Source organism: Fusarium venenatum (assembly GCF_020744135.1).
Source record: "Fusarium venenatum strain MPI-CAGE-CH-0201 chromosome Unknown EDB82scaffold_2, whole genome shotgun sequence".
NCBI lineage: Eukaryota > Fungi > Ascomycota > Sordariomycetes > Hypocreales > Nectriaceae > Fusarium > Fusarium venenatum.
The window spans coordinates 1,222,986-1,247,123 of NW_027072130.1; the positions used below are offsets into that span (position 1 = coordinate 1,222,986).

At 48.8% G+C, this 24,138-nt stretch overlaps 6 protein-coding genes across 6 annotated transcripts; 3 read left to right on the forward strand and 3 right to left on the reverse strand.

Annotated features, from left to right (window-relative positions):
- Positions 1-1,272: 1,272 nt before the first annotated feature.
- On the forward strand, positions 1,273-5,688 carry EDB82DRAFT_428811 (ABC-2 type transporter-domain-containing protein; the record flags this gene model as incomplete). Its single annotated transcript, XM_025733244.1, has 1 exon — positions 1,273-5,688. The coding sequence occupies one exon, from the start codon at positions 1,273-1,275 to the stop codon at positions 5,686-5,688; it is 4,416 nt and encodes a 1,471-aa protein (XP_025584170.1).
- A 523-nt stretch (positions 5,689-6,211) lies between these two features.
- On the reverse strand, positions 6,212-7,146 carry EDB82DRAFT_473841 (uncharacterized protein; the record flags this gene model as incomplete). The annotated part of the gene is made up of 4 exons (XM_065608010.1): positions 6,212-6,333; positions 6,544-6,813; positions 6,864-7,017; positions 7,084-7,146. 4 exons carry the CDS (start codon positions 7,144-7,146, stop codon positions 6,212-6,214), a joined length of 609 nt encoding a protein of 202 aa, XP_065464514.1.
- Positions 7,147-8,052: 906 nt separating this feature from the next.
- Positions 8,053-9,569, reverse strand: EDB82DRAFT_494976 (uncharacterized protein). The gene is made up of 2 exons (XM_025733246.2): positions 8,710-9,569; positions 8,053-8,662 (listed from the first exon to the last, which is right to left on the reverse strand). The coding sequence occupies exons 1-2, from the start codon at positions 9,479-9,481 to the stop codon at positions 8,241-8,243; spliced, it is 1,194 nt and encodes a 397-aa protein (XP_025584172.1). The 5' UTR covers positions 9,482-9,569; the 3' UTR covers positions 8,053-8,240.
- Positions 9,570-12,460: 2,891 nt separating this feature from the next.
- Positions 12,461-14,403, forward strand: EDB82DRAFT_125904 (uncharacterized protein). The gene is made up of 2 exons (XM_065607030.1): positions 12,461-13,732; positions 14,030-14,403. Exons 1-2 carry the CDS (start codon positions 12,638-12,640, stop codon positions 14,225-14,227), a joined length of 1,293 nt encoding a protein of 430 aa, XP_065464515.1. The 5' UTR covers positions 12,461-12,637; the 3' UTR covers positions 14,228-14,403.
- Positions 14,404-16,926: 2,523 nt separating this feature from the next.
- Positions 16,927-18,164, forward strand: EDB82DRAFT_544757 (S-adenosyl-L-methionine-dependent methyltransferase; the record flags this gene model as incomplete). The annotated part of the gene is made up of 4 exons (XM_065609422.1): positions 16,927-17,120; positions 17,176-17,348; positions 17,414-17,624; positions 17,678-18,164. 4 exons carry the CDS (start codon positions 16,927-16,929, stop codon positions 18,162-18,164), a joined length of 1,065 nt encoding a protein of 354 aa, XP_065464516.1.
- A 281-nt stretch (positions 18,165-18,445) lies between these two features.
- Positions 18,446-24,057, reverse strand: EDB82DRAFT_494986 (ABC-2 type transporter-domain-containing protein). The gene is made up of 4 exons (XM_025733249.2): positions 22,905-24,057; positions 21,723-22,762; positions 19,251-21,674; positions 18,446-19,196 (listed from the first exon to the last, which is right to left on the reverse strand). Exons 1-4 carry the CDS (start codon positions 23,587-23,589, stop codon positions 18,810-18,812), a joined length of 4,536 nt encoding a protein of 1,511 aa, XP_025584175.1. The 5' UTR covers positions 23,590-24,057; the 3' UTR covers positions 18,446-18,809.
- Positions 24,058-24,138: the final 81 nt, after the last annotated feature.

The window sequence follows — 24,138 nt, forward strand, 5'->3', positions numbered from 1 at the left end:
GGTGATGTTCATCCGATGCTTACTTGCTTGCCGAAAGCTACTTGGACAAAGAGGAAACAATGTGTCACGCCGAAGGGTGTCTCACGGTGAGTGTCTTTGTACTACTTATAGTTTTGGTAAACTATTCCGGAATAGGAGGGTTGGGTATGAGTCGAAATGATGTCTGAGCAACGATGGGAAAAAAAAAAGCAAAACTTTGGAATCAAGCTTCGGACTTAAGGAATGGCGAAGTTCAGCCGTTGGGGCTGTTTAACATTAAACGTTTCCACTATTCCTTGCTCCACAGAATGAGATTGGGTGGGTAAAGATGTATGTACATGTAGATGATAACCGTCCATTGGGTTTCAACAAGGGATCGACACTCTAGAAACTACGATAGATATGATGTGACTTTGCGAGAACAAAGCAACTTTACTGGTATTTTTTTGTTAGTAACAACTAACTCTGTTCATGGGTTCTTCACGATGTGTTGTTTACTAATTACGATATCGTGTCTCGGATATAAACGAAATCTCCCTTTATGCGTATCTCCTTTGGGTAAAGATGTCATCTTGTACTCTATTTCCCTGACCAATCAGACTTTTACTTCCTTCGGCCTTCGAGACGAAAACTTGTCCGAGATGAGTCAAACGCTGGAAATATGCTCCACTTTCATGACTTGACATACTTAAACGGTCAAAACAACATGGATCTTCCGCTGAAGCAATTCGCGACTTGTGGAGAACGATGCCCCCCCTACAGGCGGACATTTTTGTATTCTTGATTGGTAATGCCGTATGGACGGCGGACCAAAGATCCCAGGAGGGTACAAGAAACATGCAGTCTAAAGAGGCGGTCTAAACAGCAGCCAAGTGACTCAACTATTTCGTCTTTTCACGATACCCCGGGGAATAAACGAGTGAAGGAAAGAATTCTCCATAATAATCTTTTTTTTACTGGAGCTTTGTTTTTTCGCCTTTGCGACCTGACTTATAGAGCGGCATGTCGGCTCCTTTTTAGCTTGCGCCCTTCCCTACCTTTTCTTGTCGTTGTTGTTCATCAGCACGCCTCAAGTAAAGACAGGCTTCTGGTTATCTTATACATATTAATAGCCCTTTTCTTCACTCCTTTTTAGTATATTTTTAATCATCTCTATACTTCCAATTGAGCCCCAATTCGATACTCCATCTCTTACGCGGCGGGTGACTTTGGGCTCCCATCACAGTCTCATTGAGTACTGTTTAAAATACAGCCAATATCAATTTGTTGTCGCAAACGAATTCCTCATTCGAAATGGCTGAAAAAGACCTCGGAAAGGCCGAGGAGGCCATTGCCGCCAACCACCACACTGATCAGGCCGATCCCGCCTACCGCAACTCCATCGAGACCGACTCTACCCGTGCTGAAGGCCAACATGACAAGGCGCAGAACGTCGGTGTCTCTGTTGAGCAGGCGGAAGCTGAGTTTGCAGAGCTCCAGCGTGAGTTCACTGGTGTTTCTCGAGCCAGTCGCAGGAAGAGCAGAGCTAGCAACGCCGATCCTGAGAAGAATGCTACTGCTGATGAGGCTGAGGTTGAGTCCCTCTTTGATCTAGAGGCGGCTCTTCGTGGCGGTCTCGATCGTGAGAAGGAGGCAGGAATCAAGTCAAAGCACATTGGTGTTTACTGGGATGATTTGACCGTCAAGGGTTTCAGCGGCATGTCAAACTTTGTGCCTACCTTCCCTGATGCTTTCGTCGGCTTCTTCGATGTTATCACGCCCGTCATCAACATGCTCGGTCTCGGCCCCAAGCCTCCCCAGGTTGCACTCCTCGACAAGTTCCGAGGTGTGTGCAAGCCCGGCGAGATGATCCTCGTTTTGGGCAAGCCTGGTTCCGGATGTACGACTTTCCTCAAGTCCATTGCCAATCAGCGTTATGGATACACTGCCGTCGAGGGCGAGGTTCTCTACGGACCTTGGCACAACACCGATTTCGACCAGTACCGTGGAGAAGCAGTCTACAACGCCGAAGACGACGTCCACCATCCTACTCTTACAGTTGAGCAGACCCTTGGCTTCGCAATTGACACAAAAATGCCCAAGAAACGCCCTGGTAACATGAGCAAAGACGAGTTTAAGGAGAGCATCATCTCCATGCTTCTCAAGATGTTCAACATTGAACACACACGCCACACAATCGTAGGAGATCACTTTGTCCGCGGCGTGAGTGGAGGAGAGCGTAAGCGAGTCAGTATTGCAGAGGGTATGATCACCAACGCTGCGGTTCTCTCTTGGGATAACAGTACCCGTGGTCTTGATGCCAGTACTGCGTTGGATTTCGCCAAGTCTCTACGAATTCAGACCAACCTGTACAAGACAACTACTTTTGTCTCTTTGTATCAGGCTTCTGAGAACATTTACGACCTTTTCGACAAGGTCTTGGTCATCGATGGTGGAAAGCAGGTCTACTTCGGCCCTGCTTCTACCGCTCGCAGCTACTTTGAAGGTCTCGGCTTTGCTCCTCGACCTCGTCAGACTAGCGCCGATTACCTCACGGGTTGTACTGATGAATGGGAACGAGAATACGCCCCTGGTCGATCAGAGGAAAACGCTCCCCACAACCCCGAGACCCTGGCTGAGGCTTTCAGGAAGTCTGATGCATTCAAGGCCTTAGACGCTGAAATGGCCGAGTACAAGGCTTCTCTAACTCAGGAAACTGATACTCATAATGACTTCCAGATGGCTGTCAAGGAGAGCAAGCGCGGCACCTCCAAGCGCTCTATCTACCAAGTCGGTTTCCATCTCCAAGTCTGGGCTCTTATGAAGCGTCAGTTCACTCTTAAGCTGCAGGACCGTTTCAACCTTTTCTTTGGTTGGTTCCGCAGTATCGTCATCGCCATCGTCCTCGGAACACTCTATCTCGATCTCGGAAAAAACTCAGCCAGTGCCTTTTCTAAGGGTGGTCTTCTGTTCATCGCTCTACTCTTCAACGCCTTCCAAGCCTTTTCTGAACTAGCAGGCACTATGACAGGACGGGCTATTGTCAATAAGCACAAGGCCTATGCTTTCCATAGACCCTCTGCGCTTTGGATCGCGCAGATCTTTGTCGACCAGGTCTTCGCTGCTAGTCAGATTCTGCTCTTCTGTATCATCGTTTATTTTATGACGAATCTCGTTCGTGACGCTGGCGCATTCTTTACTTTTTATCTGATGATCCTTTCCGGTAACATTGGAATGACTCTTTTCTTCCGTATCATCGGTTGTGTTTCGCCCGACTTCGATTATGCGATCAAGTTTGCGGTTATCGTCATTACTCTATTCGTTGTGACGTCAGGATACATCATTCAATACGCCCAAGAACAAGTCTGGTTGCGATGGATCTTCTGGATCAATATCTTGGGTCTCAGCTTCAGTTCCATGATGATGAACGAGTTCCAGAGGATCGACATGGAATGCACAGCCGATAGCTTGATCCCTGCCGGGCCCGAGTACACCGACATCGACTACCAGGTCTGCACTCTCGCTGGATCCAAGGCCGGAACCACTCTCGTCTCCGGCAGTGACTACGTTGCTCAGGGCTTCTCTTACTACCCCGGCGATCTTTGGCGAAACTGGGGTATCGTCCTAGCTCTCATCATCTTCTTCCTCTTTCTCAACGTTGCTCTTGGTGAACTCGTCAACTTTGGCATGGGTGGAAACGCAGCTACCATCTTCTCCAAGCCTAACAAGGAGCGCAAGGCCCTGAACGAGAAGCTTATTGCTAAGCGCGATTCTCGACGCAAGGACAAGTCCAATGAGGAAGGATCCGAGATTTCTATCAAGTCTGAGAGTGTACTTACTTGGGAGAACCTGAACTACGATGTCCCTGTCCCAGGTGGTACTCGCCGTCTTCTCAACAATGTCTTTGGTTATGTTCGTCCTGGTGAGCTTACTGCTCTTATGGGTGCCTCAGGTGCTGGAAAGACCACTCTTCTCGACGTCCTTGCTGCCCGTAAGAATATTGGCGTGATTCACGGAGATATCTTGGTCGACGCTATCGCTCCTGGCAAGGAATTCCAACGTTCAACTTCATACGCCGAACAGCTTGATGTCCACGAGCCTACACAGACCGTCCGAGAGGCTTTCCGATTCTCAGCTGAGCTCCGTCAACCCTACCATGTACCCATGGAGGAGCGCTATGCCTACGTCGAGGAGATTATCTCTCTTCTTGAGATGGAGTCTATCGCCGATGCCATCATTGGAACCCCTGAATTCGGTCTTACCGTCGAACAGCGCAAGCGTGTCACCATTGGTGTCGAACTCGCTGCCAAGCCCGAGCTGATGCTTTTCCTTGATGAGCCTACCTCCGGCCTAGACAGTCAGAGCGCGTTCAATATCGTCCGTTTCCTCAAGAAACTTGCTGCTTCGGGTCAGGCTATTCTGTGCACAATCCACCAGCCCAACGCCGCCCTCTTTGAGAACTTTGACCGTCTTCTTCTCCTCCAACGTGGAGGCCGCACTGTTTACTTCGGAGATATTGGAAAAGACGCACATATCCTGCGAAGCTACCTCGAGTCTCATGGTGCCGTTGCCAAGCCTACCGATAATATCGCCGAGTTCATGCTCGAGGCCATCGGTGCTGGAAGTGCCCCTCGCGTCGGAAACCGTGACTGGGCTGATATTTGGGAGGACAGTTCTGAGCTTGCTCAAGTCAAGGAAACTATCATCCGTCTCAAGCGCGAGCGTCAGGAAGCTGTTGGTGGCGCCAATACTAAGAATGCTGAGATGGAGAAGGAATATGCCTCACCCTTCACCCACCAGATGAAGGTAGTCTCTACTCGCATGTTCCGATCGTTCTGGAGAATGCCCAACTACTTGTTCACCCGTATTTTTGCCCACGTCGCAGTTGCTCTCATCACCGGTCTGATGTACCTCAACCTGGACGACTCCCGAGCTTCCCTACAGAACCGTGTTTTCATCATCTTCCAGGTCACTGTTCTTCCTGCTTTGATCATTACTCAGGTCGAGGTTCTCTTCCACATCAAGCGAGCTATGTTCTTCAGGGAGCAGTCCTCCAAGATGTACTCACCTTTCGTGTTTACCTCCAGCGTTGTCCTGGCTGAGATGCCCTACTCGATCATTTGTGCCGTGGCTTTCTATTTGCCCTTGTACTTCATGCCTGGTTTCCAGACTGATCCTTCCCGCGCTGGTTTCCAGTTCTTGATGGTACTCATCACTGAGATCTTTGCTGTCACTCTAGGACAGGGACTTGCTTCTATCACACCTTCGCCTTTCATTTCAAGCCAGTTTGATCCTCTTATAATTATCGTCTTCGCCTTGTTCTGTGGTGTAACGATTCCTCCTCCTCAAATGCCCGGTTTCTGGAGAGCCTGGTTGTACCAGCTTGATCCTTTCACGAGGTTAATTTCTGGCATGGTTACAACCGCTCTACACGGAGTCGAGGTAGTTTGCAAGCAGAGCGAGTTGAACGCCTTCAGTGCTCCTCCCAACATGACTTGTGGCGAGTACATGGAGCCCTTCTTCGAGAATGGGGGGTCCGGCTACCTCGTCAGCAACAGTACTCAAGACTGCGAGTACTGTGCCTACAAGGTTGGAGATGAGTTCTACAGTACCTTCAACCTCTCTTTCGATAACCGTTGGAGAGATTTGGGTATCTATGCTTGCTTCATTGTGAGCAACTTGATCATTCTGGTTACGGCGAGTCGATTCCTCAACTTCAACCGTCGTTAAAGAACGAAATGAATAAAAATAGATGGAAACACGTGATACGGCTTAGATATAGACATAGATTTACATTAATTAATTGATCTTGGAATGATATTTCTTTCTTGCAGCATGGTGAATGGTGTCACGGGTGCGATCACGTGGTCTTACATAAAGCACAAGCTCACGTCAAATGCAAACATGCTTTGACAAAGGCAAGCGATTCAATATAGCTATTGCTAGATTGGGTGATATTTAACGGTTTATCGGTGATGGCCTTCGTTGATGGTCTCAGTTGACGCAGAGTGCAAACTTCGGTTTCCGGTCTACAGACAACACAGCGTATCAAACGGGAAGCATAAGAGACGAAATTAGTAGGTCAGCTTATGTTTCTTAGACTATAGTTCTTAGACTACTTATTTTTATACCCTAAGACTTAGGAGGCCAACTTTTCTGCTACCCACTTGGTTGGCTGCAATAACACAATAGAGCCGATAGCTAGCATGCGTATCAGGCTTTCGTAAGCCCTCTTCGAGAAACCAAGACAAGTTCACTCGTCGTCATTCTCCTCCATGGCATCATCCATTTCATCGTCAACCTCGCCCTCCTCGCCCTCCTCGTCATCCGCCGGCTGGAAAAGGCTCTCTGAGAGAGGCTTCGGTGCGTAACTCACTGTAAGCAGTTGCGCAAGGTTCATGGTGTAAGATAGGAGAGGAATCGATGCGGGCCGCTTGAGTACATGGAGTAGTGCCGGGAAACGAACCAACGCCGATCTGAACCTCAGAGCTCTAGTGAAGCGCTCAGAGAAGTAAAAGTACAAGGTCAGCGAAACATAGCGTAGCACTTATAGACCCAAACATTAGTTTGGCTCTCTTCACGTACGCACTTGACGAGAAACCCAATGTACCTGCACGTGTCGCATTCGACTTCGCGATTGACAGCAAGCGCATGCTGTTGCAGGAAATCTGTTCTCGGCTCGGGACGCCCACTTATTAGGACGTGAGTGAGAGGTGCATCGAAAAGTCTGACCATAAGGCGATAGTTGTCGTCCCAAGTAACGAGCTTGGGTGCGGACATGGTTTTGGTCGGCGGTCTGCTCGGCCAATGTACGAAACTGAACGCCCACCTTGAGGATACTAAAGGGAAGAACGTCTAGAGACGAGTCAGGCTGATGAAGACGAAGTGGCTGTTGTAGGTCTTACTTGGGATCACTCTAGAATTCTTGATGAAAAACACTATTGCAGTCTTGGCGCCGCGGTAGAACATGTAGCCTGGTTCGTCTTTGAACGAAGGAAGACGTCCGTTGACCAAGAGAAAATCTGGCATACACCCTCGCGTAGAGGAAACACCATCAGACTTGTCGTTGTATTTCTAGTCTCGATTGAGGACAACGGCGGTAACAGTTTGTTGATAGTCACCGACCGGCCATGGTAGGGCAGGAAGTTGCGCCAGAATGAGCTGGTCGGTGCAAGCAGCCTGTGCCATGTTTTCCGGTACTGTTCGTAGCCAGCAACGTCAGGAGGTCCTGATGGTGATATATATAGGTAAAGAAGATGACCAGGGTTGAGGTGAAAGAGAAGAAAAGAAGGAAGAGAAGAGAGCAAGAGCGCCAATATTTATTAACAGAGGGTTAGGCTTGCATTCACTGTGCTTGTTTGGTTTGCTCTCGTTGGCACTGCTTGACACTGCCTGGCCGGTTTGCATCGATTTTCAAGCAGTTCACTGCCGTACATTGGGCCTGTGTTTCTCGAATCAAACCGGCAAACAATGTATGTGCGTTACTAAGGAATAGCTTGTCCCATGATTTCAAGGCCATGAATATCCCGTATTGATTGCATTAAATGGAAACCATGTTACAACAAACATGTTTCTCTGTTTGCATGCTGCCGAGTAACGGTAGGTTGGGATATCAACTATACATTGTGGTTTGCAAGTTGAATGATGCTGAAGAAGTTGGCCTACGCACTCGTATCACTTTCATTTTCGATTCTCATGTGTAGCCCCTCGACGTACATCTTATTAGCGGCCATGGTTCCTGTCCAATCCAGCATAAGAGACATAGACTGGGCACTGGTCTTTATATAAACCAAGGAAAAGTTTTTGAACAGCAAGGAATAAACTGACATTATCAAGTGGCTAGTGGGTAGCAGAAATGGCCTCCCAAGTCTTAGGGTCTACTAAAAATAAGTAGTCTAAGAACCATAGTCTAAGGGGCATAAACTGACTTACTAATTTCGTCTCTTATGCTTTCAGCGGTTAATTCTTCTAATACCCTAAGGCTAGACTAGCTATTGGTGATCAATATGGCCGGCCACGATACTGAATAACATATTCATAGTACACAAATAAATAGACTAAGCGTCTGATCTAAACAGCATAAACTAATTTCGTCTCTTATGACTTGGGCGGCTATCTTCTGACATCCTCAGATCATGGAACAGGCGATAAAAGTAGGGGTTGAACCATTGTTCGTTCTTGTATTTTTAATATCACGCTATGCAACCGCCACTATATGTTAAATATAGCTATATACTTTTTACATCCTTTTCATTTCTCTTTTGTACATCTTTACTCATTCCTCAAGGCTTTCCGGGCCAGATCTCCTTAGCAACATCATTGACGAGCTTGAGCTTGGCAAACATCTTCTCCTCAGTCATACCCTCAGCACCAACGGCGACACTAGCGAAACCGCACTGGGGGCTAATGCCAACTGTCTCAAGAGCCTCCTCAAGGCTGCGGCCTTGGCCGTCGGCGATGATCTTGGCGGCGTCAAGAACTCGGTGCTTGATGACCTGGGCGTCCTCGAGCTCAGGCTCCTTGGTGGTGATGACACCGAGGACGACGTTCTTGTGCTTGGGGAGGAAACGGAGGGGCTCGAAACCACCGGAGCGGGGGTTGTCGTACTCGAGGAAGAAGGTGTCGTAGTTGAGCGTTTGGAAGAACTTTTCGGCGATCTTTTCGTAGGAGCCCTCGCTGAAGTGCATCGACTTGGAGAAGTTGCCTAGAGAGTTAGTATTTGAGCGATGTGACACGGATTGGGATGCTTACCTCTGCAGACGTGAAGACCAACGTGAAGACCCTCAGGTCGGTCGGCGATGGCGTCGTTGTGAGCCTTGAGGTAAGTGTCGAACAGCTTGTCGGGGTCAACACCCTCATCCTTCAGGGACTGAAGCATCTCATCGGAGCAGAAGTAGGCGAGGGTGGGGTCGTCGATCTGGATGTTGCGAACACCCTCATTGTACAGAGTCTTGAACTCCTGACGGTAAGCCTTGGCCAAATCGGCAAAGAAGTCCTCATCGTTGGAGTAGGCCTCGGGGCTGTAGCACTTGCCAGAGGCGAGTCGCAAGTGGAAGTAGCAAGGAGGGGGCATGGTGAACTTGCACTCAGCCCACTGCTCACGAGGGACACACTCGCGCAGCATCTTCCAGTTCTCTAAGTAAGGGCTCTGCTTGTACTCAATCTTGGACTCGCAGATAGCAGCCATGGGGTACTGCTTGCCAGCCTTCTTAAGGGCAGCGATGGGCGGCGCAGAGAGGCGCACAAGGTCCCAGGGGACAGGCTCATATTCCTTGAAACCTCCTAGACGCTCGAAAAAGCCGCCGAAGTAGTACTTGCGATCAAACTCGCCGGAAGAAATAGCGCGAACGCCATGTTCTTGCTGCTTCTTGACGATATCGGCAATGGCAGCCTTTTGAGTGGCGACAAGCTGCTCGGTGGAGACTTGGCCGGCATCGGCCTGCTCCTGAGTGCGCGATAGCGACTCTGGTCGGATCAGAGAACCGATGTGATCAGCGTGGAAGGGGAGCTTTGAGACGGACATTTTTGCAGCGAATTTGAAGAGCAATTGAGTGCCATCATGGCTGCTTCTTGAGTCTTTTTATATCATGGGCATGATGACATGGGTAAGTTGAAGGGTCCAATCAACGATCCAATGATGGTTGCTTTGGGAGTAGAGCTCCATTTCGACCCCTCCCCCCTCTGTTGATCTTCGGCAATGAACAACGGCAGATTTTATTTATTGTCATGATCCATCATGAGCTTATCATTCAGAAAATGATGTAGGGTATCATCGTTTCGATATTGCAATTGAATTAGCTAAGCGCAGCTATTGTCAATTGACGAGATTTGGAGTCTTGGTTCATGTACCTGTAGGTAGTCATGATAGACATGATGAGTGATTGCAGCATTTAGCTCAATTCTTTCAGGGTCTAGGGTCTGCCAGTCAAAAAGAGAAAGAAAAAAATTGTTAAGAGAAAAGGCTGGATTATCCAAGGGTCTGATGAATAACTCAAGGGTAAAATTGATGATGCTTACATCTCAACTGCCGGTGTTGACAAGAGTTGTTTTGATCCATTGCCAGCAGGGGCAACAATTCTTTTCAAATTCTCAGGAACGACAATGCCAAAGCAACGTCTGAAAGGGCAAGTCTAATGTCTCACACGATGCATGCGACGATAACCAAAAAGGCTACTTGCATTGCTACTATCTAGCCAAGAAAAAAGAAACAAAACACGGTGAGACGTTCAAAGCAAGGGAGACTGACTCAACATAAGATCCCTCCCTTAAGGCGGCTTGAACATCCCGTGAAATGTTCGAGGTCAAAATAGAGAAATGTTTTAGCCTGCACATAGCTAATTTAACTACAAGCCATCAAACCATGAGGCTTGCATAAGGCGACAAATGAGGCTTCGCCCTGACATGACAAGCGATGCAGAGGAAATTGGTGAACCCATTAGCGTTTTTTACTATGTCTATCACCATTCAAGCTTAAAACAAGCTCCGATCAAAAGCGGGAATACATTCCACGTACTAACATGTTTTACACCTTGTTAAGATTGCGGCTTAAATTTAGAATAGGAGACGTAAAATGCTGATGTAATCGTCAGGTACAACCAGATATTCCGCTACCGACATGGCTCTCTGTGCAACGGCAGCCCCTTGGGAGGATTTCTACCTTGCATGAGGTCTTGTATTACACATGACAATGGCAACGCCTTGGCACGGCACGTTTTGGGCCGGACGGGAGGGAGCATGACTCTGTGGTATTGTTACAGCCTCATGGAGGAATTGAAGGCTCCTGGTGCCCTCAGACTCGCGTCATAGTTTTGGTCTATAGTTGGGTGGTCAATGAGAGGCGCTAAGACTCGGAACTATCCTGCCGAACTAAGATCGACTATCTTGACTGTGCACAGACACTACCTATCGTGATATGCATGATATGTCAAGCATTTGACAAGCTTCCTTGGGGTCGAGGGATCTACGGTGGAGTTGATGACTGTCCGCCGTGTCGGATCTAACAATATTTTATAAAAGAATGCGGATCTTGTATAGGGCTAGAGAGAATATTATTTACTGTATCTTGGACAGATGATATTGGATGTCTGTCGGTGGTTATTTAATGTTCAAGTTTCAGTGGTGAGTTGCTCATCTTTTAACACAGGGCAACAATTTTTGGCCGTCATGTATCAGCTATGATTTCCGTTTGAACACGGAATCCCTACTTACTGGCCATTTAATTGCATCTATTCTGCTTGGAATAATAGTATTCCGAAGGCATTAGTAAAGAACATGAATGGGAGCTTCATTCAGATCTTGTGTAGAAAATACCCTGTACTTGGGATCGACCCCCACTAAACCCCTAGGCTACAGCGCCTGCCCCGCAACAATTTTCGGCCCGCATTAACTATCAGGAGCTATTGACTTGCTGTTTCAGTGTCTCATCTAGCTTTCAGCTTCTCCCTTGGTAAGACCAACCTTTTTTCTTCTGCCATCACCGCAATTTCCCTTGTGTGTGGACCGCATTCTAGCCTTTGGCTTGTGTTGATGCGCTGTACTGTCTCTGTCTGTGACTCGATAAGCAAGACTTGCTCGAGATATGCATCAAACCAGCCGGATGCCATTTCCCCGGATCAAACTAAAGAATGTTTTCATCCACTTCAAGGGAGGGGAATCAACAACGGTCTCAAAGCAATCGCCGATCTTTACCGCTCATCTCAAGCGCTGAACCGCTGAAAGCGAAGGACATGATTATACTCAAGTGAGTATAGTCAGGGCATGGCGCTGCCGTCGAAGCCATGAAACACCATCAGATACAATCTGCTATTTTCTGTGACCAATGACGTACATTCCCAACTGACAAGATTAAACGTTTCTGGCATATCTCGAGATATCAACGATGAGGGACTTTTGGAAATTGTTTCTGACACGCTGTTTTGACGCATTCAGGAATGGGAGCAGCGCTTGCAGAGAGATTATTCTCTTGGCGATCAAACTGATATGCGCGTACACCGCTCACCATCTCTCAGAGACAAACGCAGGCATCACGAGGAATTTCGCTCCCGATTCGGAGTGTTGGAGAAAAAAGGCAGTCCCATCTCCTTTGAGGGATGTTCAACAAGAATCTGCCAAGAAAACAACCTTGGAGGAGTGTCTCAGTAGACACTTGGTGGCCTCCTCTATGCAACTCACAGGCTTCTCTACGACTGAGTGAGATCGGCGCTATCTCAATACATGCTAACCTGGAATTTAGAGTAATCTCAGCACATGTGCAGCTCAAGCAGCGGGGATTTTCGGCAGCACGCAGCCAATGCCAACAACGTCCCTCGAGTGTGAATTGAGACATGTCAAGTCAGGGGCATCGCATTCTTTGCTTGTTGGACCACAACGCCATGTCTTAACCGTCACGGCACACTCGACTTTGTTCGCGTTAGGCTCGATGCATTCGTCGACGAGGGCACACTGGCGGACTCTGTGCGGGCTTGGTCTGTGATTCCACAAGGGAGACCATACAATCTTAGCCTCCAGTATGGGACCGAATCTTGTATAAAGAGAGGACTTGATTCCGGCCAAACAACGATTTCTCTTTTCTCAGCATCAAGCAATTCAAACATCCTCGATCCCTTCGCTTCCTCTTCCGAGAGCTGTTTCCAGTCGTTACCCCCCAGTCATTCGCTCATAAGAATCAACCAACAACAAAATGCGTTACGCAGAGATCATCGCCCTGGCCATGGGCAACATGGCCGCGGCTCAGTTCAACACCATGACCTTCTCCAACAGCACCACCGGTGCTATCGAGACTGGTACTGAGACTGGCACCTCCACCGGTGCCGAGACTGGCACTGCCACCACTGGTACTGCTGCTGAGACCACCACCGCTGCTGGTGGCATCGGAAACCCTGATGGCTTCAACTTCCTTGGCTGTTTCTCTTCTGAGAACGGCTTCCCCGGCTTCACTCAGGCTTACTCCAACGAGGAGAACGACTCTGAGCAGTGTGCCGAGTCTTGCTTGGGCTCCAGCTACTTCGGTCTCTACGACAACACTTGCTACTGTGGTGGCAGCTTCGATTTCGCCAACGCCAATGCTGTTGGCACCGACCAATGTGACATCGTCTGCCCTGGCAACGATGCTGAGAACTGTGGTGGTCTGACTGGCGATGCTCTCATGCGTCGACAGGTCTCGGTCAACGTCCTTCTCTCCATTTACATTGCCATCGGCATCAACCCTGGCGAGACTGACACTGTCATCAACACCGACTTCGTCACCGAGACCCTCCCTGCTGTCACCACCACTGCCACTGTCACCGAGACCGAGGACGGTGTCACTAAGACTGCCACTGTCACCCAGGTCATCCCCGTCATCCCCACCAACGTCATCATCATCTGCTACGGTAACTACTGTGCTCCTCAGGTTCACTGCCCTACCTGCACCAAGTGGCAGATTGTCTGCCACGATGGCTTCTGCGCCCCCGAGCAGTGCTACGACGATACCTGGCACCAACTCAAGATCTGCAAGAGCGGAAAGTGCTACTACGCCGACTACAAGGATGAGGAGTGCAACCAGCGCATTGTCTGCTACGGCAACAAGTGTGAGCGTGACCAGCACTACTCCATTGACTACGCTCGCAAGTTCGTCTGCGATGTTGAGGAGGACCGCTGGTACTTCGATGAGTGCAAGGACGACTGCTACACCTACGAGAAGTGCTCTTACGGCGAGTGCAAGCCCGTCCACCCTCCCGTCCACCCCGTCCCTGCTCCTCACCCCAAGCCCATCGGCAAGCCCCCAGTTGTCGTTGTCCCTGAGCCTGAGCACCCCGTCAAGCCCGTCCACCCCATCTACACCGACAAGCCTGAGCACCCCGTCAAGCCTGAGCACCCCACCAAGCCTGAGCACCCCGTCAAGCCTGAGCACCCCGTCAAGCCCGTCCACCCCATCTACTCCGACAAGCCTGAGCACCCCGTCAAGCCTGAGCACCCTACCAAGCCTGAGCACCCCAAGCCTGAGCACCCCAAGCCTGAGCACCCCGCCCCCAAGCCTGAGCACCCCGAGCCTGAGCACCCCAAGCCTGAGCATCCTGCTCCCAAGCCTGAGCACCCTGAGCCTGAGCACCCTGAACCTGAGCACCCTGAACCTGAGCACCCCGCTCCCAAGCCTGAGCATCCCGCTCCTCCTGTCCAGACTGGCTCCAACGAGAAGCCTGAGGAGCACCCCGTCGTCACCGCCGGTGCTGCCCAGAAGACCTTTGCCGGTGTGGCTGCTGCCATTGCCGGTTTCGCTTTCCTCCTGTAAAGCGTAACGTCTCTACTTCTTTAATTCAACCCCCATTTCTTCATCACGATGATGCTGATGGCGGTCTTGCCAATTGGCACGGTTTAGCATTCTCACTCACGGCTTTGTTTTGGCTTGCTACGGGCAAGAGAAAAAACATGACATGTGTAACGTTTAACGTTCTTGGTTCATTCTTACACCAGTCGAGCTTCAACTTTGGGTTTAGAGTACAGGTTTGGGATATCTGTTATGGATAGATTAGACTTGTTTTTCGGTCCCAATTTCGATGGTGGTTACTTTTTGGCGATTAGAAATTAGTAGAATTTCGGCTTTAATATGGCTTATGACTCTTATCTTTATTCTCTCTATGCCTTACTGTGATTTGTGATATCTATCTCTATTGACACGATTGGTCTTTACCCTTCTTTGCTTTTTGCTTTTGCTAACATGCAGATTTGTCTCAAGTTCATCAGAAGGAAAGAACTTGAGACTTATAGTGAGCCCCTGCAGATGCAAAGGAACATGCAGGGGCAGTTTTTGCACAACACAACGAATCAAGCTTATGTGTAACCATAAGCACATGTCCGACGTTGAAAGGGTGACACCCTCTATCTCAATCTCGCTGTCCCGACCGACGGAACAAGAACAGGGGACGGTTAAAGGTGATGTGGATCTGGACTCCATCCTTCCGGCAGTGCGGGTCATGAACTTTTGTATCGGCCGAGTTGTCCCAAGAGAAGACATTATCCACTATCGTAAAGAAGTCCGTGCTGACGCTATGAAGACTCGACCTTTCTTTCATGATGATCTGTTATTGTGTGTGAACAGATGTATCATTTAGCTCTTTCAGTATGGAGAGTAAATTGTGTTGATACATACTGCCTGGGTAAATAATCAAATGCCAGTTCGGAGTAATAGCACCATATCTTACAACCAGATCTGCAGCTCTATTATTCACCTCGTGATGGAACTTAAAATCAAGGTTTTACAAAGAGCCCCATCCCAAACGGAAAGACTCGAGTGTGGAAAGGATACCCCTGCCGAGATCATACTAGCAGGAAACCTTTTCATCCACTCTTCTTAATTCAGGGTCCTGTAACTCGTCTGAGAAACCGAGAGGGGCCAGAAAATACAGACCGAGGTGGTAATGGCAAGGAGAGCCTGGTTGTTCCGAATATGCCATGTCAGATGTCAATTTCTAGAAAGACGACAATTACGTAGGTTATTGTCATACCGACACAAGGGAACGCCAAGGTATGCAGTATGAGGCCATCCAGACTTCGTATAAGAACCATGTCAATGTTCTGTCAGTCTGTCATTATTAAGCTGTCAAAAAGATGTGCCATCTAACCGACAAAAGACAAATATGGTCTGACAAGTTTGCTTCTAGAAAAAAAGCAATACTTTATTTTTCGCAACACACAAACTTTGTCGGTCTCTTATGATTGGAGGTCTTTTTATTTGATGCGGGATGGTGCAATACGCGGTGGGATAGAAGCTACTAAACGAAGCGAAACCCAAGTCCAAGGAAGTGGGTAGTAGGCATGATCAAGGATGATGATTTGCCTGAATGAGTTTAGAATGCGACCTTTTTTGTCGTTAGCGAATATTCTGATTCTGAGCCGTCTCTTGTACTTTCGCTAGTAAAGAGCTAACCGTTATACTGGATCTCTTGACAACCTCATGGAGTTTTCTTTTTACTTTTCTTCTTCTTTGGGTCTTTCAGTGTAACTGTAACCCTCCCCATGCAGACCCACGGACTGTGAGCGTGTGTGTTGGTTGGTGACAACATAAACATCCTTGTTGCAAAGGTAATGCGTACCAACAGCCTGGGACTGGACCCTCCCCTTTGGTCATCCGGGGGCAGCCACAATCTTTGGGATTTTCCCAGAGTGTCGGTATAGCATGAATGGCATTGTTGTTGATGAAGAATGATTCATAGTGCATATACATATATCACAGTGATAGTGATAATATTGGTTCTGATATTACCAGCAAGCCGAGGAGTGTCCCTGTTGATGATTATGATTATTAAATACAGTTTATTTGTGATAGTGATTGATTAACCCCCTCTTTTTTTTTTTAATTCTTCCTTGATGGCTTCTATTCCCATTATGTACTAACAATATCATAGTTCCGTTTTGAAGTTCCCAACCTAACCCTAGTTAGCCTTGCTTCGGGTCTCTTGTTTTATTTTAAACTGTTACCGCCCGTCCCGTCAATCCCGGACCCTTGGTTTATCACTTTCCCCTTCTCTTTTCAACTTCGATCAATATCCTAGCACATCTTTACAGAAGTCATCTCAATCATCATCATTTCTAAGGTGCTGCTCAGATCTTTGGCTCGCGTCCTGACGTCAGGTATTGATTGACCGAAGAAGCGCCTTTCTTCCCGCTCACGATACTCGTCGTACCTGCCTACCCGTACTGAGTCTAACGTAGCGCATAACTATCTCCTTCCCGTTTCTGATCTTGAACCTTCTTCAAACTCTACACTACACCAGTAGCTGTACCTCGGTTCAACACCAGCATCGACAATATCTACCGCTGTATGCGCATTCTCTCCCAGCGCCTCTACACTCTACCACAATGAACTCGCCGCCGAATTCGCTTAACCGCCAATTCAACGATTCTTCAACCCCCGAATCACGGAAGAACGACGATTCTCAAACGACGACTTTCCACGATACGCATAACCATCAGTTCACTTTTCATCACCAAATGGTCCCCCCGTCGCCAGAATCTTCCATCGTCTCTCCGCTCACTGTCGGCTCCACCCATGAAGCTGCCGTCATACAAAGCATTGAACGCGGCGAGTATGCCATCGACGACGCCGACGAAACTCGCAGCTTGACCGATAGCATTCGACAACACATCGTCGACGGCGGTCTCAGGTATCATTCTTATAAACAAGGGTCCGGAATTCTATGAATATTCCTAGAAAAACAATCGCCTAACATATCTGTCTAGGAAATACCTTTTCCCCAACGATGAAGCTGAGCAGGATCGTGAGGAGCTCAAGCACAACTTGACGGTGTATCTATGCGATGATAGATTATTCTTTGCGCCCATTGAACGTGTTTTGGATCAGGGTGCCGAGGTACTCGATCTCGGTACAGGAATTGGGAGATGGTGCATCGATCGTAGGGCTTCCCGAGACGACTCTGAAACATGAATGAGAGTACATGCATGGCTAACACAAAAATAGTTGCTGACATCTACCCCAAATCTCAATTCCACGGCATGGACCTCTCACCTATACAACCTGACTGGGTTCCCGAAAACGCCCTCTTTTTTGTCGACGATATTGAGCATGAAGCTGGCTGGACATACTCTGAGGACTCGTTCGATTATATCCATATCCGCCATACTCTTCATTCAATAAAGGATAGAGAGCAGCTTTGGGAGCGAATCTGGAAGTATGTTGACCTGCTTCAATTTTTTTTTTTTTACTACAAGCTAATCTAAGCAGGCATTTAAAACCCGGAGGTTATGTGGAAGTCCAGGAATTTGTCTTCATAGCCGCCTGTGACGACAACTCATGCGACGGACCTTATGCTTGGCGCGACTGGTGCAGATACCTGAAAGAAGGCATGGCTGCTCTCGGCACCGACATTCACGGCATCAACTATGTCCACGAAGAGCTCACCCAAGCTGGCTTCGAAAACATCACAACGAATAGCTACAAGTGCCCCGTGGGTCCATGGGCAAAGAAGCCACGACTTCAAGAATGCGGCCATGTCATGCGCGACGCTGTAATGTGGGGTCTCGTTGGTCTATCCCGACGCCCTTTCCGCGATGGTCTCGGCTGGACCTTGATCCAAATCGAAATGTTCCTCGTCGAAGTCCGCAAGTGCTTAATGGAAGAAGTCAATGGTCTACCGAGGTATCATACTTACTTCCCCTATTACAACACACATGCTCGGAAACCACTCAACGCGCCACCATCGTCGGCATGACCGAAGCATGGCTGAACTCTAAACCCACCTGGTTACGGCACAGCAGCGGCTAACAACACAAATAATGAATTAACGATATGTAAAACAATATGAAGCATGGGAAAAACCTCGGGAGTCTGGCTTGGCGTACGTATAGGTTACATCGGAAAGACAAGTGCCCGGTGGCAGTATATCACTTTCAAAGCGCAATTGGGCGGTTAGATTTGTTTGGTACATTCTTTTGATATCTAAAATACCTCGTTGTTATCCATAGTACACGAGTATCAATTGAAATTACGTGACATTTACTCTGCCTGTTATCTGTACACTCTTGCTCACCCAGTGTACACACGCCATGAAAGAAGCATTCACCATAACAAGTCACGTATAACAATTCCAATTTAACAAGAAATTCTGTTCATTGAAAAGGGTATGGGTATTCCTCCACCATCCCACATCTGTCTGTTCTGTTCCATTCGTCATATTACAGTGTCTAATAGTGAAAGGTCGTATGTACATAAAGCATACACATCTGCTGCTGTATGCAGTCTATAATAATAATAAAAAGGCTTACTCATCTCGCCAATCTAGAATAGGTATAAAAAAAAACAAAAATCCACCATCATTTTTCTCATCTCATACATAGTACAAGACATCATTTTTCGTTTAAGCCTTTTTAGCCTTCTTCTTCTTAAAGGTCTTCTTGGGCATACGCGCAAGCCAGTAGATAAATAGCGCGGCAGCCATGTTGAAAATGATATAGACCCAGAGAAGACCAAAGTTTCGCCATCGGTCGTTGTAGTCGATGTTGACGCCGGCGAGATAAGTGTTTGTCTTGGAAATGGTGCAGAACTCGCAGTTTTCAGTAAGATCAGGGTTCACAAAATATCCCCCTAGTGCGGAGATATAGTCTCCCATGTACTCTGCGCAAGTAGAGCCATTTGGCGGGTTAACGGGCACGAGTTCATTGTCGGCACATGTGACGTCTGTGTTGGCGACTCCTGTTGCTAACATGCCCGCCACTAAATAAGTAAATGGCGATACGTAATTCATCTGGCGTTCTAGATTAGTGTTGTTCAGTAGTAGGCTGGAGTTGAAATAACTTACAAAGGTCCAGAAGCCGGGGAGAGTATCCTTGGGGGCGAGGACACCACAGAAGATCAGGCAAAGCATGAACAACAGGTTCGCAACGTTGGCTCCACCCTCGGCAGTTTCGAATCCAGCGATGATCATGGTTGAGAAAGTAGCTGTGAAGAGTAGGAAGGCCAATAGAAAGAGGAACATGAGGGCGCCACGCTCGGTGGTTTGACCGGCGTCAGAAGCGTTCTGGTAAAGACCGACAGGATAGTACCATGCACAGAACATGATGACAGCCATTAGACTGTTCCAAGGAAGCTCGACGATGAGTTGCGACAGCATAAAGATCTTCCACGAGTAAACCTTTGAAGGACGCTCGCGGACTTCATACAGAGAACGTTGAATGACGAATTGAGGCATGGACTGTTGCACCAGTTGACCAAAGATGGTGAGCAAGTTGAAGATGGCAAACATTTGGTTCTGAAGACCCTGGATAGTGTTGGGAGCCTTGAAGAAGACGAAACCGATAAAGAGAGCGACGAGAGAGCAGAGAGCGGCCTTGGAGTAGATGTAGACAGGCGTACGCCAGTACTGCTGGAAAACACGGTAGAGAACCTCCTTGAGTTGAACCATGAAAGGAGCAGCGAATTCGCGGTAGCTACCATCATCGACGTCGGTATCCTCGATGCCCTGCTTCTCGGTCTTGATACGTTCGAGTTCGGTCTGAACTTCGTGGTACTCGGGACTGTCGCGCCAAGTTTGGAACCAGTCAAGGTCAGTGTGAGATCCGGGAGCAGCGCCAATAACTTCCAACATCCATTCGGCAGGGTTGGCTTCAGGGGGACATGTGTGACCGCTCATGCGTTCAAAGTAGCTAGTCATCGTGTGTGAGTTTTCCCCTATATCACCAAAGTACACGGTCTTTCCACCCTTGGCGAGGAAGAGAAGTCGGTCGAAGCGCTGGAACAACATGGCGGATGGCTGATGAATAGTGCAAAGAATGGCTTGACCAGCATTTGTCAACTTCTCAAGAAGATCCAAAATAGCCCAAGAGGTTTGAGAGTCAAGACCAGAGGTAGGCTCGTCGACGAAGAGCAGCAGGGGAGGCTTGGCAGCAAGTTCGACACCAATAGTAAGACGCTTACGTTGCTCGACGTTGAGACCTTCACCGGGAACACCAACGACGGCGTCGGCATATTCTTCCATATCGAGCAGCTTGATGACCTGCTCGACATAGTCGAGCTTCTCTTGCTTGGGGACGTGAGCGGGCTGGCGGAGGAGGGCACTGAAGCTGAGGGCTTCTCGGACTGTGGAAGTCTGGAGATGCAGATCCTGTTGCTGAACATAACCGGTCTTGCGCTGGAAAGACATGTCTCGGGGGTTACCGTCAACCAACATCTCGCCTGTGATAACACCCATAGAAGTACGATCGGCCAAACAATCCAAAAGAGTGGTTTTACCAGCACCAGAAACACCCATAAGGGCAGTCAGAGTACCAGGCTTGACCCAACCATCAACGTGATCCAAAATGCGGCGAGTCTCGTCCTTGATCTTGACTTCATAGCAGACGTCGTGCCACTGGAAAACAGAGGTCTGCTCCTGGAGCATACCACCAGGCTGCTTAGTTCCACTAGCTCGGCTGCGGGTGCGCTCGGCAGTAACCATAGGACCGATGTGAGCCATGGCAGCTTCAGGGTCGCTGTGCTTCTTCTCGGCGTTGGCAACGGCGGCAGGCTTGTGGCCACGTCGGTAAACCAAAACTTCACCCTTAGACTTCTTCTCAGAAACAAGTTCGGCGGCAGTCATGTAGGTAATAGTGAAGAGGATAATCCAAGCGATGACAATGCCAAAGTTGCGCCAGCGGTTCTCCCACTTGTAGCCGAATTGCATCTCAGCGTAGCGGTCGCCATTGACTGCAGACTTTCCAGGTTCGGCACCGACAGCACTGCAGACGCGGCTATCCTGAGGAACATCGGTGTATCCCGGGATAGGGCTGGGGATGAACTGGTTGCACTCGTAATCACGGTTGTGGAACTCGTTGACAACAACAGCCTCGAAAGCGTAGGCGATCGGATCAATGTAGTAAAGCCACTTGCACCATCCGAGCATATAACGCTTAGGAATGACGAAACCAGTAAAGATGACGAGATCCAAAATCAGGATAGCAGCAGGGACAAGAGCCTGGAAGAGACTGCGAGTAGCGGAGGCGATGGTACGGAAGATCATGGACATGACCAAAACGACAACGAAAGACATCAGGATGAAGAAGAAGAAGGCTCCCGCTTCGCGTTTCAAATTTGTCATGAAATAGAGCGTAATGTTGAAGACGATCGTATTGGCGACTTTGTACGGTAGATCACAAAGCATCGAGGCGATGGCTTCGGCTGACGGATGATAGAGAGCGTAACGACTATGTTTTTCCACAATCGGACGTTGCGCGTACAGGGCCAAAATCTATTCACAGTTAACATTGGCCATGAATTCGAATCCATGAAAACTTACCTCGAGAGCACTAGCGAAAGCGTTCATCAAAACAGCAAAGAAGAGGAGAGCACCACGCTGGAAGAAACTGCTTGAAGTCTCATCCAGGTTATAGAAGACGGAACCGATAATAAGAGCCATGACAAAGTTACCAATAAGAGAACCAACGGTGATACCAGGGTCACCCTTGAGTCGCAGCCATCCACGCCACAGACAAAGCTGAATTTGCTGCATGTAGGAGAGGGTGTAGGGAGACTTCTGGCGTTGACGCTTAGCCTGCTGGGCCTGCTTGGAGGCACGGAAAGCCTCGGCGTCAGGACCGTTGATGGGGTGAGCAGTCTTGTAGTTCTCAATCTCAACCTGCAGAGCAGCATACTCTGCGCTGTTCTTCCAGGCAGTCGCAAACTCATCGGGGGTGCGGGGAACCTTGCCCTTGAATCCCTCTCGCACGATTCGCTCGTTGGGGGCGGTCATGGAGGTGAGGAAATCAGGAGTGGTCTGACGAGCAGGGCACTCGAAACCCAGGCCAACAAAGTACTCCTTGGCAGCATCGGCGCGGCCAAAGAAGATTTGTCGACCCTCGTAGATGACGGTCGCCTTGTCAAACAGGTCGTAGGCGCTTTGAGGGGATTGGTAGATGGAAACAACAGCGGTGTTGTTGAAAAGTTCGGTTTGCAGACGGAGGGTTTTGCAAAATTCGATGGCGTTGGCAGAGTCGAGACCTCGAGTAGAGTTATCCCAGCACTGCAGAGGAGCTCCAGACAGGGCAGCCTCAGAAATGGTGACACGCTTGCGCTCACCACCAGAGACACCACGGATGTACTCGTTACCGACGCGGGTGTTGACGGTGTGAGAGATACCAAACATGGCCATAACGACATCACGGAGATGGTCGGCGAAATCGTTCCTGTTTAAGCCTTGGGGAAGCTCACGGGGCTGTCGGGCGCGGGCGGCAAAGGTGAGGGTATCACCGACAGACAACATGGGGAAATGAACGTCGATTTCGGCGGTGTAAATAGCTTCACCTCGGTGGTGAGAGTGCATCTCCTTGGCGGACAAACCTGTGACGCAGTTAGTGATACTGATTTCGGCACATGTAGGTACAGAAAAGGCGTGTTTCACACGAAGCAAGCCCGCGTTGCTCAATTACAAGCGCGATCGAGTTCGTGAAACCAAAACACGCCTTTTCGCGACTTCACTTACCCTGGTAGTTAAAATATGAACCGTCGTCGACGTAAATACCGTTGAGCTCACCAGCGATAGTCTTGAGGGTGGTGGAGCAACCAGCACCAGGAGGTCCAAGAACGACAAGCATCTCACCAGCGTGGACAACACCGTCAAAGTTGCGCAGAATATCAATGCGCTGTTGTTTTCTGCCGGTAACTTTGCCAATAACATCTTGAAGACCAAGCCAGACATTACCAACGTCGGCCTGGTAATCGCTGGCGCCACCATAACCGTAAACGTTGAGGTTCTGGTAGCAAACACCAGCGGATCGGAAACTGTGACCATCCTGGCGCACCAGTTCAACAACAGACTTGGCCCATTGGCGGGCGTTGAAGTTGGGGGAATTGGGGTTCAGAGGTGAATCCTCGCCAGCCTGGAAAGGGTTCTGTCCGTCGGGGTGATTGGCAGAAGCATGAGAATAAGAGCGCGCAAGGGCCTGAACAATAGAAGTTCTGCGCTCCATCTCGGAATCATCCTCGTCGTCGCCCTTGCCGAGAGTGTCGGCAGGTGATGATGTGGGCGGTTTCTCGTTAATCGCTTCATCGGTTGAATTTTGGTGATCGGCGAGCGGCACGTTATTGCCTGTCGAACCAGCGCCAGGAGCACCCTGCCTTACAGCAGTGGCGTCGTTGTTGGCGTTGATCCCGTAGAGAGCCGACATTGTGAGTTGTGACGGCAAAATCTACTAAAAGAGATCTCGCAATTGAGTCTCGCGGGTTGAGTAGTGACGATCCAGTAGAAGGGGTGTTTCCGTATGCGATGCGAAAAAGGTTGGTTGTTAAGATTATATAGATTAAAAAACAAAACAATTAAAGGGTATTAAAAATGTTTTGAAGGATCGACAGAGAAAAGACAGTCGATCAAGAAGGATCAAGTAATCCTATAAGACGTGTAAGAGAAAAGGAACCGGAATCAAAACGAGGAGGGAGACAAGAAGAATATGTAAAGACGGCCGAATTGGTTGTCATCCCAGGCTTCTTCTCAAACAGAATGGAGATAAACTCGTGTGGGTCGGGCACTAACCGTAAAGTGAAGTATAGACGACAGCGGAGGGGTGACGACTAAATTTCTAGCGCGTCTTTTAGAAGTGCAATCGGATGCGGCTGCGACTCTATTTGTCGCTGTCAGTGTCAAGCATACGTGAGGGCGGCCGCTCCCCATATGGGCATCATGACACTATATATCTACCACAGTATTTTACACTGGCTCT

What these genes read in the sequence shown, in the direction of transcription:
- EDB82DRAFT_494976 (XM_025733246.2), bottom strand. Translation starts at nt 9,481, where the DNA reads ATGTCCGTCTCAAAGCTCCCCTTCCACGCTGATCACATCGGTTCTCTG. An exon ending in TGGTCTTCACGTCTGCAGAG is followed by an intron (nt 8,663 to 8,709) that starts GTAAGCATCCCA and finishes CTAACTCTCTAG; the next exon opens with GCAACTTCTCCAAGTCGATG.
- EDB82DRAFT_125904 (XM_065607030.1), top strand. Translation starts at nt 12,638, where the DNA reads ATGCGTTACGCAGAGATCATCGCCCTGGCCATGGGCAACATGGCCGCG. An exon ending in GCAAGCCCCCAGTTGTCGTT is followed by an intron (nt 13,733 to 14,029) that starts GTCCCTGAGCCT and finishes CCCAAGCCTGAG; the next exon opens with CACCCTGAGCCTGAGCACCC.
- EDB82DRAFT_494986 (XM_025733249.2), bottom strand. Translation starts at nt 23,589, where the DNA reads ATGTCGGCTCTCTACGGGATCAACGCCAACAACGACGCCACTGCTGTA. An exon ending in TTCATATTTTAACTACCAGG is followed by an intron (nt 22,763 to 22,904) that starts GTAAGTGAAGTC and finishes ACTGCGTCACAG; the next exon opens with GTTTGTCCGCCAAGGAGATG. An exon ending in TCCCCGGCTTCTGGACCTTT is followed by an intron (nt 19,197 to 19,250) that starts GTAAGTTATTTC and finishes CTAGAACGCCAG; the next exon opens with ATGAATTACGTATCGCCATT.